Source organism: Muscardinus avellanarius (assembly GCF_963383645.1).
Source record: "Muscardinus avellanarius genome assembly, chromosome: 12".
Classification (NCBI taxonomy): Eukaryota; Metazoa; Chordata; class Mammalia; order Rodentia; family Gliridae; genus Muscardinus; species Muscardinus avellanarius.
The window spans coordinates 97,523,491-97,535,554 of NC_137798.1; the positions used below are offsets into that span (position 1 = coordinate 97,523,491).

At 47.7% G+C, this 12,064-nt stretch overlaps 1 protein-coding gene across 1 annotated transcript; it reads right to left on the bottom strand.

Annotated features, from left to right (window-relative positions):
• Nucleotides 1-2,334: 2,334 nt before the first annotated feature.
• Nucleotides 2,335-11,430, bottom strand: LOC308271075 (corticosteroid-binding globulin-like; the record flags this gene model as incomplete). Its single annotated transcript, XM_080707198.1, has 6 exons — nucleotides 2,335-2,523; nucleotides 3,837-4,117; nucleotides 5,547-5,696; nucleotides 6,186-6,271; nucleotides 7,341-7,611; nucleotides 10,830-11,430. The coding sequence occupies 6 exons, from the start codon at nucleotides 11,428-11,430 to the stop codon at nucleotides 2,335-2,337; spliced, it is 1,578 nt and encodes a 525-aa protein (XP_080563324.1).
• Between the last annotated feature and the right edge of the window lie 634 nt (nucleotides 11,431-12,064).

Genomic DNA, 12,064 nt, shown 5'->3' on the forward strand with positions numbered 1-12,064 from the left:
GAAAAATCAATTCAGCTCATTTGCCCTTCACTTGTTTCTTTAAAAAAAATTTTTTTTTTTTGTGGTACTGGGGAGGAATTCAGAAACATTCTACTTCTGAGCTACACCACCAGCCCTATTATTTTTATTGTACTCGGGGTGGAACCCAGGGGCTTTTCTACCTCTGCGCTATACTCCCAGACCTATTTTATACTTTATTTGGAAACAGGGTCTCACTAAGTTGCTGAGAGCCTCACTAAGTAGCTGAGGCTGGCTTCGAACCTGCACCATCCTCCTGTCTCAGCCTCCCAAGCGCGGGGATTACAAGTGTGCGCCACCATGCCTGGCAGTCTTATTTTTTTTAATTTATTTTGGAACAGGGTCTCACTGAGTTGAGTTAAGGTTTTCTGTGAACCATGATTCCACTGTCTCAGCCTCTCAAATGCTGAGATTACAAGCGTGCAGCACCATGCCCTTCCTTCGGTGTTTTTACAGGTTTTTCATATATTCAGAATATTGATCTTTCATCAGATAAATAGCTGGAAAAGATTTCCTCTCATCCTGTAGGCATCTCTCCACTCTGTTGACGGTGTCCTTTTCTCTTGGAAGCTTTTAATTTGAACTGTCTGCTTATCCGTTCTTGCTATTGTTTCCTAAGCTATTGGAGTGCTGTTCAATGGCTCACCTTTCCATTAATAAAAAATCAGCCTCTTAAATTGTAGTATATGTAGCTGGGCGTGGTGGTGTACACTTGTAATCCCAGTACTTAGGAGGCTGAGACAGGAGGCTCCGAGATCACAGCCAGCCTCAGCTACTTAGTGAGGCCCTGTTACAAAATAGATAATAAAAAATTGGGCTAAGGATGTAGCTCAGAGGTAGAATGCCCCTTGTTTCAATCCCCAGTATCACAAAAATCAATCAATCAATCAATCACACACAACACTCTTAGTGTATTCAATGGGGCTAGGAATTAAGAGAAAGAAAATTTAAAAACTCTGTGTTGTTCCACTTATACAAGGGAACAAACACATATTAGTAATTAAAAACAAACCCCAATTCAGTAATGTATGAAACAGAAAGTGGCATTTCTAGGTGCTGTAAAGGGCACGACCTTGCTGGGTCAGGGGAGGGCACCTGTCCCAACCTCATTTTCTCCCCTGGGGCTTTGCTTCTGTGTGTAGTGCCATTGTAATAAGAAATGAAAACTAACAGAATCAGGCTTGGTGGGATATGCCTGTAATCCCAGTACTTGGGGGCTGAGACAGGAGGATCGCAGTTTTGAGGCCAGACTCAGAGACTTAGTGAGGCCATCAGAAACTTAGTGAGACCCTCGCTCTAAATAAAAAATAAGGGGAGGGGGGGTGTAAAGCTTGAAGGTAGAATACCCTGGGTTTAATTTTCAATACAAAGAAAGAAAGAGAATGAAAAAGAAAAAGAGAAAGAAAAGAAGAAATAAGGAAGGCAGGCAGGCCGGCCACTGAATGTTAGAATCCATTACACGCCTATGTAAATTTCCTTTGACCTCTCTGGGGTAAGACTTCCCACCATTGACCCACAACTGGCTTCAGGGACCAGATCCTCTGGGGGGAGTCCAGAAATTCCCCAACACCCCTCCTCCCAGAATGAAGAACCCAGCTTTGGCGTGTGACATGCTGGTGACCTGCAGGATTCCATTCAGGCCCTTTCCTGCACAGCTCCTCCCACTGCACTGAGCGAGGGGCCCATCACAGACCCAAGGGGCCATGTCCACCATCGTGTGGGCAGAGTCACACGTGCGAGCAGAGTCATTTCTCCTGTGGTGGTTCCAGGTGTCAGGGGCTGAAGGCCTGTGTCCTTCCAGATGCATTTTGAAACCTAAGGTCCCAGGTGATGGTGTCACAAGAGGAGGTTCCCAGGAGCTGATCAGGTCATGTAGGTGGGCTGCCATGGATGGGATTAGTGTTCGTAGGAAAGAGACCCCAGAGAGCTGTCTCTGCTCTTTTCCCCACGTGGGAATGGATCTATGAACCAGGAAGTAGGCCTCACCAGACCCCAACCATGGTGGCATCCTGATGCCAGACTCCAGAATTGGAAGAAATACAACTCCTATTGTTTTGAGACCATCCCATCTGCCTTACATTGTTGTGGCTGCCCAAATAGACTAAGACACCAGGGGGTCTCAAGCACTCCTTCAGAACTGTGTCCCTGGGCCTCCCCTCTCAAACACACTGGTCCTGAGAGTCACAATGACTGGGTTTTATTACAAGATGCTTCAAGGTAGGGATGATTCTGGGTGGCTGGAGGAGAACCCGGAGATGACTGGAGAAAGTCTCATGCTTGCCCAAAGACAGCTGGTGCCAGGGCTGACTTTGTGTTCTAGGATGTGGCTGGGTTCACAACCCTGGCCAGGAACAGGCTGCTCCAAGTGAAGTCGTCGAAGATCAAGATTTGGTAGGGCCGGTTGAAGATTGTGGTCCTCTCCTTGGACTCCTGCTCTAGGGGGACCACAGGAACATATGTCTTCACCCCCTTCTCATCAAGTTCCAGTATGGCCTCGTGGGTCACCTGGCAGAGATGCCCCAGAACAGATGAGACCCTGTCTTGTGTTAGGCACTTCCACACCACAGCTCCCGGACTCCTCACACCCTCCACTTTGTGGAAGATGGACTGAGGCTCCAAGAGCCTCACTGGCTAAATCCCCAAGTAAATACCAGCCCCAGGACTAGAGCCCAGGTCTGTCCACTTCCAGAGCCTGGGCCATACCCAGGCGCCCTTCCCAGAAGAAGGGCGGGCTGAGCCTGGGAACAGGGCTTTAACATGCATATTATCTTGGGCTCCATACCAGACCCCAGGATGGCAGAGGGGACCTTGCTTTCTGCCCACCTTGCAAGGTAAATATCATGTTGAGTTTATGCAAATTTCTTGTGCCTACTCTGCATGAGAAAGCCCAGGCAAAAGCTAAAGAGTACATAATTGTTGATATGTTTCTTGTTGTGATCAAAATGAGGAGAAATTCTGAAACCAGGAACAGGTTTGACTATTTGTTATTGGAGCCTTCGAGAGTGCAGAACCTGGCTGGTTAAATGACAAGTGGCATTTGGTACATTCACAGTGCCCTGCAGGGAAGGAGTTCTCTCAGCTCGACTGTGCAGCAGGGTCTCAGATTGGCAGCCACAGTTAGGAAGAGTCTGAGCTGGGACTTGGTCCCTGCAGTGGATCTCAAGAAAAGGAGGCTCTGAGTCCACAGACCCAAGGTCAGATGCTGGAATAGCACTTAGTAGCTCTGTGGCCACGAGTAAGGTCTTCACCCTCCTTGAGCTACAGAGTCCTCCTTCGACAGGTTGGGGTGATGCCCATTTATCGGGAAGCAGCTCTATTGACTCAGTTCATTTCCTCAGCAAGCACTGAACTGAGCAGGTGCCACTGTGGCACAAAAGCCCTTGTGTTTTGAGGGCAGGATCACCTCTGAGTCATGACATCATACACAGAAATGATCATGGTTTGGTACATATCATAGGTGCTCAACAAAATGTTTTCTGAATGAATGAAGATCATCAAGCTGAAAGATAATGCATATAATTGGGCAGAAGACTCAGCATGATCCCAATTAGACATTTACCACGTTCCCTGTTTCTTGCTTCCAGGGGCTGCTCACCATGCTGCCATGACAACCTCGTTGTCTGGTGTCTGTTCTGCATGGTCTGGTGGGATGGTAGATGCCTGTGCTGTGACCCTCCCTCGTCACCAGCCTCCTCTGTGACTTGACACCTCATTTGCTTTCTAAGCCTCCCTGGAGGCTCATCCACAAATGGGCTCATTACTGGGTTTGTTGTAAATTTCAGACATAAAAAAATAAAATGGGCTCTCAAGGCACTTACCTTTGCTAATTTCACTTTCCCATCCTGGGTGAGGCTTGAGAGGTCTGCCTGGCTGGTGAACAATTCCTTCATGCCCATGGCTGTGAGCACGGTCTTGAGGTTGTAGGAGCCAGAGAGGGAGATCTTTGGTATGTACAGGTTCATCTGTCTGCTCGGGGGTAAGCAGATGAGGTTAGCTAGCCCAGGACTGGGCATGTGAGGAGAGTCGCGCATCCCCTCCTGACACCCTCCCATTTCCTCCTGTGACCCCTCCAGTTCCAGCTCCCTGCCTGAACTGCTCCCTGGAAAGAGAAGGGACAAGGACAGAGGCATGACTGGCCTCTTTCCTCCTCCATTACAAGGGTGGCCTCTGAATTGCACATTCTCTTCTTCTGAGTGATTCCTTTGCACTGTTCCACTTATGGACCCCTGAGTATAGAAGACAGTGGTCCCTCAAGAGATCCCTTTGGCACACTATAGACTGAACCTCTGAGACCGAGCGCCCAAGTCCACCTTTCCTCTTCTAAGTCATTCTTGTCAGTTATTTTGGTCACAGTAATATATGAGCTGACTAAAACGTCCCTGCAGGGGTGATGTCAAACTTGCAGGGATTCCATGAACCACCCATCACCAAACAGCAATCTGGGAGAGTGTAATTCAAAATAAAGACAACTCCAAGCCATAGAACTCCAAACATACACAGGTATCACGTAGAAGAGCTCCTTTTAAAATGATCTCTTCCAAAGTTCTTTTTTTCCCAAAGAATTAAAATTTTTAAATTTATACCCAGAAACATAAAAATTGCACACGTCTATGGCTTTTCATGAGATGTTTTGATATAAGTGTACATTGTGCAGTGTTTGTTTTTTATTTATTTATTTTGTATGGTATTTATTTATTTTGTATGGTATTATATTTTATTTTATTTATTTATTTTGTATTTTATTGTATGGGAATGGAACCCAGGGACATTCCACCTCTGAAATACAACACCAGTCCTATATTTTTTAGCCTTTATTTAATATTTTTTGTGGTACTGGGGGTGAAACCCAGGGGCTTTTCTACTTCTGAGCTATACTCCCAGACCTATTTTATACTTTATTTGGAGACAGGGTCTCACTAAGTTGCTGAGAGCTTACGTAGCTGAGGCTGGCTTTGAACTTCTGTGATCCTCCTTTCTCAGCCTCCCAAGCACTGGGATTACAAACGTGCCCCACCACATGTGGGTTGTGCAGTGTTTAAATCAGGGTAGGAGCCAGGCTTGATAGCGCAAGCTTGTAATCTCAGCATTTGAGAGGCTGAGACAGGAGGATCTGAGTTCACGTACAGCCTCAGCTACTACTTAATGAAGCCCATTGCAACTCAGTGAATATTTTTTTCAAAAATAAAGACTAAAAATAGGGCAGGGGATGTAGCTTGGAAGTAGAATGCTTCTGGATTCCATCCCCAGTACTGCAAATTTAAATAACTAAATAACTAAATAAATAAAATATAAATCAGAGTAAATTCCTGTTTCTTCCAAAATGTATCATTGCTGTATGATGAAAACACTGACGATCCTTCTAGCTTTTTAAATATATGGGCATTATTGTTACCTACACTCACCCTACTGTGCAGGGCTCCCCGAGCGCTTTGATCCTCTCTAACTATAACTCTGTACACACTGCTCAGCCTCTCCCCAACCTGTTTTAACCTGTTTTGAGGCTGTTGAATCACAAAGCTCATCCACACCTAATCTGCCATCTTTTCTTGCTGCCCTGCTTTGCCGGCGCCCTGGGCAGGCCCCTGACTTGCAGGGCCTCAGGCCCTCCACACGCTTGAGCACAGGGACAGGGACCCGCTCGCAGTCAGCCTGCCCCGGGGCAGAGCTGGCCTTCTTGCCTTTGGTTAGCGTTTAGATAGAGAATGTGCCCGGGAAGCTCAGATGTTGGCAACAAGCAAAGTTCAGAGGTGAAATAATAGCACCAGGGCTCAAACCTCCCCAGTGGAACCTACTGAGGACAGATCATTTGATGATGCACTGGGCGGTAACCACAGGCCGGGGGTGTGGTTGGAGGAGGCAGTTCCCTGGAGGTGTGGCCTTGGGGACAGGGCCTGTCCCTGGTCCCTTCCTTTCTTTCTCTGCTTCCTGGATGCCCTGAGCAGCTCTCTTCTGCCACACTGTGTCTGCTGCCATGATGCTTCTGCCTTGGAGCTGGCTGACCATGGACCGAACCTCTGACACCATGAACCAAATAAACCTTTCCTCCTCGAAGTTGCTCTTGTTAGGGATTTTGGTCACAGAGGCAAAAAGACTGATAAAGCACCCTCCACCCAGCAGCGTTTCTCATCTCTCTCTGTTTCTCTCTTGGACAGAACTTAGGTCTTTACACCAGAAGCTGTTGTCTGCTCTACGGTTCACATGTCCTCTGAGGTCTCTATATTTTCCTCTTTGCCGTTCTGTTCCTGTGCCTGGCCTACTTTATAGTACAGAGAGGGGCTTCCATTTATGAACAGTTTTGAGTGAGTGAGAACATGAAAGCTCCCTGCTCACCAGGCCTGAAGAGCTACCCAGGACGCCTGCCAGCCCCACCCCTGCCCCCGGCCTTTGAACCTGCATCATCCCAGCCTCCACCACATTCCACATCGGTCCATACTTTCTGATTTCCCCGTACAGAATCAGAACAGAACCTGCATTTGCCTAAGAGTAAGAACCATGTTCTCAGGAACACCTCCTCCCTCCTTGGAGGTGAGGAGCAGAGATGGTCATGAGCTGAGAATAAATTCATTTGCCCTCCAGGGCAGAGGTGCTGGCAGGGTGGTGAATTAATTTGAATTGTTCATTGCACACTAACTCCCATCTCCAGCTGACCTATCCTGAGTGTAAACACTACCCTCTGTCATTTTCTGAAGCAGAAGTTGGAGACAGAGGGAGTCCATGGGCTAGTTCTCTTCCTGAGCACTGGCCCATCAGGATTAACCCTTTGTTCTCTTCTATGTACTTGTTTATGACTTATTTCTGTCTTCACTTTTATACTTATTCACTGAGATTGATTGATTAATTGACTGAATGACAGTTAAATCCCCTGAGTGACTAAAAACTACTGATGACAGACACAGAAATTTGCCTTCATGCCATGTTGGGAGAGAGGTCACCTGCAGTGTATTTTATGGAGTCTCATAGGAATTTATAGTAAGGCTTGGTTTCCCTGAAACAAGATAACAAAGTAGAAAAGTAGAAGGTGGTTTGTTGGTGAACTCACTTTAAGAAATTGACGCTGATATATGATAAAATAGGGGGTCATCATGAAACTCACAGGAAAAGAGGGCCTTGCTTTGTGGATAGCCTCACAGTCCCTCAGTGCTGACTGATAGATGGATAAGTAAGTTTAACCTCAAAGTCAGAGAACCTCATAGTCTAAGGGATCCAGCAGAATGGACAATAGTGAGCCCTAAGTCCAGGAGAGGGATGCATCTTCTTCCCCCTGCCCTGGTTTCTGGCAACACATATACCACAGAGCAGAAGGTACTGGTAGAAGGGCTTACCTCCTTTTCAGGAAGATGGCCCATCTCTGAATCGTGTCCCGGCTCAGCGCAGCAGTAACCGTGTCCATCTTCCCCTTGTCTGGAAGGATGAAGAAGGTTGTCCTATTGCCTATGTAGTCCAGCTGGACCACCTGGCAGGAGAGCACCGGGTCCTGGAAGTACTTGATGATGCCCGAGTGGAACATCATGGGTACCTCCACCGTGGTCTTCTCATCCACATAGAAGTCCTTCTTCACAGTTTTGGCTGGGTTAAAGTGGTGTGCCCACGTGCCTGGAGGAGGCAGGAGAAAGAGCACAGAAGTCAGATCTGGAGGCTGGCAAGAAATCACAGCTTGGACGGACTCATGGGCAGCAGTGGAACTCCAGGTGTGTCTGAAATAATCTACATAGCAGCTGGCAGCACACCTGTGGTGTCTCTGCATGAGTGCAAATGTTTAGAGTGAGATTTGGAATGGCTTGAGGGTTAGCTGTTTATTTTCTTTTCTTTGCTTTTTGTGGTACTCAGGATACAATCCAGAGGCATTCTACCTTAGCACTACCCCCCCCAGCCTGAATCTGTGATCCTCCTGTCTCAGGCTTCCAAGTACTGGAATTACAGGCATATGTCACTGCTGGGTCTTGGATTTGGGGTGGGGCTCACTTAAAGCAAACTTTGCCTTGCACCCACTGATCTGGAGTGGGTCCTGGCTCTGGAAATTCTGAAGTGGTACCAGATTTCAAGCCTTGAACTCAGTGTCCTCGGTGTGTGTGTGTGTGTGTGTGTGTGTGTGTGTGTGTGTGTGTGTATTGGGGAAATGAATTATCCATTCCATCTCTGTCCTGACAACCTGTTGTCCCGCTGCAGGCTCCTGACCCCTGCCACCTGGCCCCTCTTTCCAGACCACATTTCCAGAATGCACAGCCAGGCTGTGACACTTTCTTCAGGGTCACCGACTCCCACCACACCAGGCAGGCCTTGGGCTGCTTCACCACTTTCCAGGACATCATCACCTGACCTGTTTGTCTCCCTTGGCATGGGGACTCCTACCCTCCCACGTGGGACTTTGCAGCACTACTTAGCTCTGATGGGAAGAAAATCGCCCAAAACCTGAGTGCAATGCCACTAGCAAAGCCTCTTCTGACTTCTGAGCTTATTCCCAACCCTCCCCCACCCCAATCCTCTTGCAGGATGTTTAAAGACGTGGGTTCCATCTCACCAGGACCTCCTCTGCTTTAGTTTAGGAGCTCCCCAGTTTGGGAAAGGCCTGGAGAGCCCGAGTCCAGTAGGTCTCAGGTGTCCTGGCTGCCCCTGACCTCCAGCTCTGAAGCCCTGGTGGGACACTACTTCCCAACATGACTCTAGGTTGACCTTTCTCCACACCACCACTGGCCAATCTGGGGACTGCACGACCACAGTTGTTGGGTTTTGGTGGAGACAGTTGGGGAGAGGCTGAAGGATGTAGGAGAACAAGCTCTGACCACAGCCCAGAGGCCCAGGAGCTGTGCCTGGTCCATGCTGAATGGCCCTCTAAGCTCCCTGACTATACACACTGGTTAAGGGTCATGTTCATCAGTCTCACCTCTAGTGAGATAATTTGAGGGTCCTCAAACCACCTTCCAAGGAAAGTCAGGTGTCCTGGGAAGTGAGATGTGTCTGAAATATTTAGTGACCGCTCCTGAGGGAATCAGGGGAAGCTTTATAAATGAAGGCTTAGGCAGCCAGGTCAGTTGAGGAAGGGCCCCTGGAAGGCTTAGGGTTTGCAGCAGGCAGAATAATGGCTCCCCAAAGAAATGCTAACAACCTACTTCCCAGAATTTAGGAAAATGCTAGGTTATGTGTCAAGGGGAAAGAGTTACAGATAGAATTACTGTTGTTAGTCATCTGTCAGAGATTACCTGGCTTATCCAGTTGTCCCCTGTACAACCATTCTGGTCCTTAGAGTAGAAGAGGAAGGCAGGGGAGTCAGGGTCAGAGATTGAATGAGTAGGCAAAGTGGGGAAAGACGTGACCACTGGATTTGAAGACAGAAAGGACCCTCAGCCAAAGACTGAAGATGGCTGCTAGGAGCTGGAGAAGGTCCAGAAATATCTTTACTCCTTGAAGCCAACACGTCTACAGCCATGTGTTACACAGCAGCATTTGGAGGTGGATGTAGCCTTGCCCACAATGGCATGTTCAAAGCTCGGAAAGGAATTGGATGTGGATGCACTGTATGTGTGTGTGTGTGTGTGTGTGTGTGTGTGTGTGTGTGTGTGTGTTCAATGTGATAGTAGAAGTTTGGAAGTGAGAAAATGCTGGGTCATGAGGCAGGAGTGGACTAGCAGCAGGGAATTCAGGCCAGTTTGTACTGTGGACATTGAGGATCAATATCACCAGGAGGGGGCGCTGTCCTGCGCATTGGAGTAGGGTGTTCAGCACCCTCCCTGACCTCCACTCACTAGACACAGGTGGGTAGCACACTCCATCCCACCCCCAAATCGTGACAACCCCAAATGTTCACAGATCTTGCTTAATGTTCCTGTGAGGAAGACAGGGGTGTCACTCCCAATTGAGAGGAACCTCTGCTCAGGGGAAGGGGTTTCAATTTCATTTTCAGGAATAATGTGTCCCCAGATTATCTGATCATAAAAATTTTCTGAGGGTGGTGGAGGGGGAGAGCTTACTAATACTATAAGTTCCAGGGCCTCTTTCCAAGGTTTGGTTTTGATAGTTCTGCCAAGGGCTGAGGGATCTCTGTAATTTTAATAAGTTTCACTGGATTTTTTTTTTTTTTCGTGTCTGGGGATGGAACTCAGGGGCATTTGACCTCCGAGCTACACCCCCTGCCCTATTTTTTATTTTTTATTTTGAAACAGGGTCTCACTAAGTTGCAGAGAGCCTCACTGAGTAGCTGAGGCTGTCCGTGAACCACGATCCTCCTGTCTCAGCCTCCCGAATGCTGGGATGACAAGTGTGTTCCACCATGCCTGGCTATCCCTGGATGTTTAATAAATAGCACTTTGAAAGACCCAATGTGGAACTGGTGGGGACTGAAGTGTGGGTTAGGCAGGGCCTAGCTGGCTCTGGCTGTGAGTTCTGGGGCCATGTCTGTGGAGAGGGAGGTTCAAGGGCATCAGGCAGATCCTGAGGGAGGGCAGAGTCTGGTTCAGGCCTGGATTTTCAGCCCCTGGACCAGAGCCTGCCTCATGGCTAGTGCTCAGTTAATATTTGTAGACTGGGAGGCAGCCAGAGTGTGTGGCAGTCAGACTGCGCATGGTTATGTGTATGGGTCTGGAACCAGCCTTCCAGAACTTGGATTAGTCACTCCATTCTTGCATCATTCTGAATTACATAAAATGATAGAATTCCACCTTCCCAGACCCACTGCGGTGAAGGTCGAGAGTCCCAGATGTGAGCATCCTTTGTGAAATCAAATGCCTTGCCTCAAAGCAGGCCCTGGATTTTGAGGGGCTGATGCTTCTTCTCATCAAAAGCGAGGGCCCTGGAAGAGTCAAATGGGGAGGTGGTACCTTTGAAGTAGATATAGTTGACCAGGGTGAGCATCGCTGGGCCATCCAGAATTAATAGCACATCTTTAATTTTTCGCTTCTTTTTCTGGAAATACCGTTTGATATATTTTCTGGCTAATATCACGTCCATGACATATCCAGGTAAGACTTTTGGTCCATAGTAGCGTGTGATGTCTCTCAAGAAGGACACTTTCGGCCCCTGGCTATGGTTGAGAAACATAAAACTGCCCATGGTCATGTCAAAATTGATGTCTGACTCCATGAGGAGGTTGTGCAGGTGCTGGAAGCTTTGGTGGATCTCGGCCTCAGGTGTCTCTGTGAGGTTGAAGCCCAGGCCCTGGAGAAGTTGGGTTCGTGTGTGGCCACTAGCTCCTAGGGACAGCATAGCCAAGGCCATGGAGATGCCCACGGGGTAGATGAAGATGTTTTTATCAGTGTCTGTGGCTGCAAGATGCTGATACAAGCTGAAGGCAAAGTCAACATTGGTTGGAGGCAGGCCCATGTTCACGAACATTGGGACAGCATCAAAGTCCTTAGCTTGGATGGTCCAGAGGCCACTGATGGACAGCCAGAGGAGACAGGTGACCAGGGAGAGTAGCATTGTTCACTACGGCCAGATCCTGCCAAGTCAAGAATGCCTGTTAGATGATACAGCAGACTCTGAGTCACAGGACAGGGTGCAGCAGGGGTAGGCCAAAGACCCCAAGCTTCCCCTTTCTGCACACTGGCCATGTGACCTGGGCCTACACAGCAGGGCCCTGGGATTCCATTGCCTTATTTGAGGATACAAATTATATTTAGTGTGATTCACCACTAGCCTATGTGGTACACAACACTGATCTAGACATTTTGCTGTATTCTCTCACCTACCCTTCACCAAAATGCTCACAAGATAAATACTATTAACCTGATTTTAGATATCCAGAATGATCTGCTCAGAAAGGTTAAACATCCACCCAGCTGACATGTTCAACGCGTCTAGAGAAAAAAAAAAAAACAACAAAAACTGTCAACTAGGAATCCCATAATTGTCCTTTAACAAAATGAGAAAGAAACTGAGATATTCCTAGGTAAAGCTGGGAGAGGGCATTTCCACACTACCTGTCCATTGCAAGATAAAAGACATTTCATTTCATGTTGAAATAAAAAGATACTGGACAGTGACTTAAAGCTGTTTGAAGAAATAAAAAATATCTGGTAAAGGTAATTGCAGGAACAATGACCAAATATAGCAT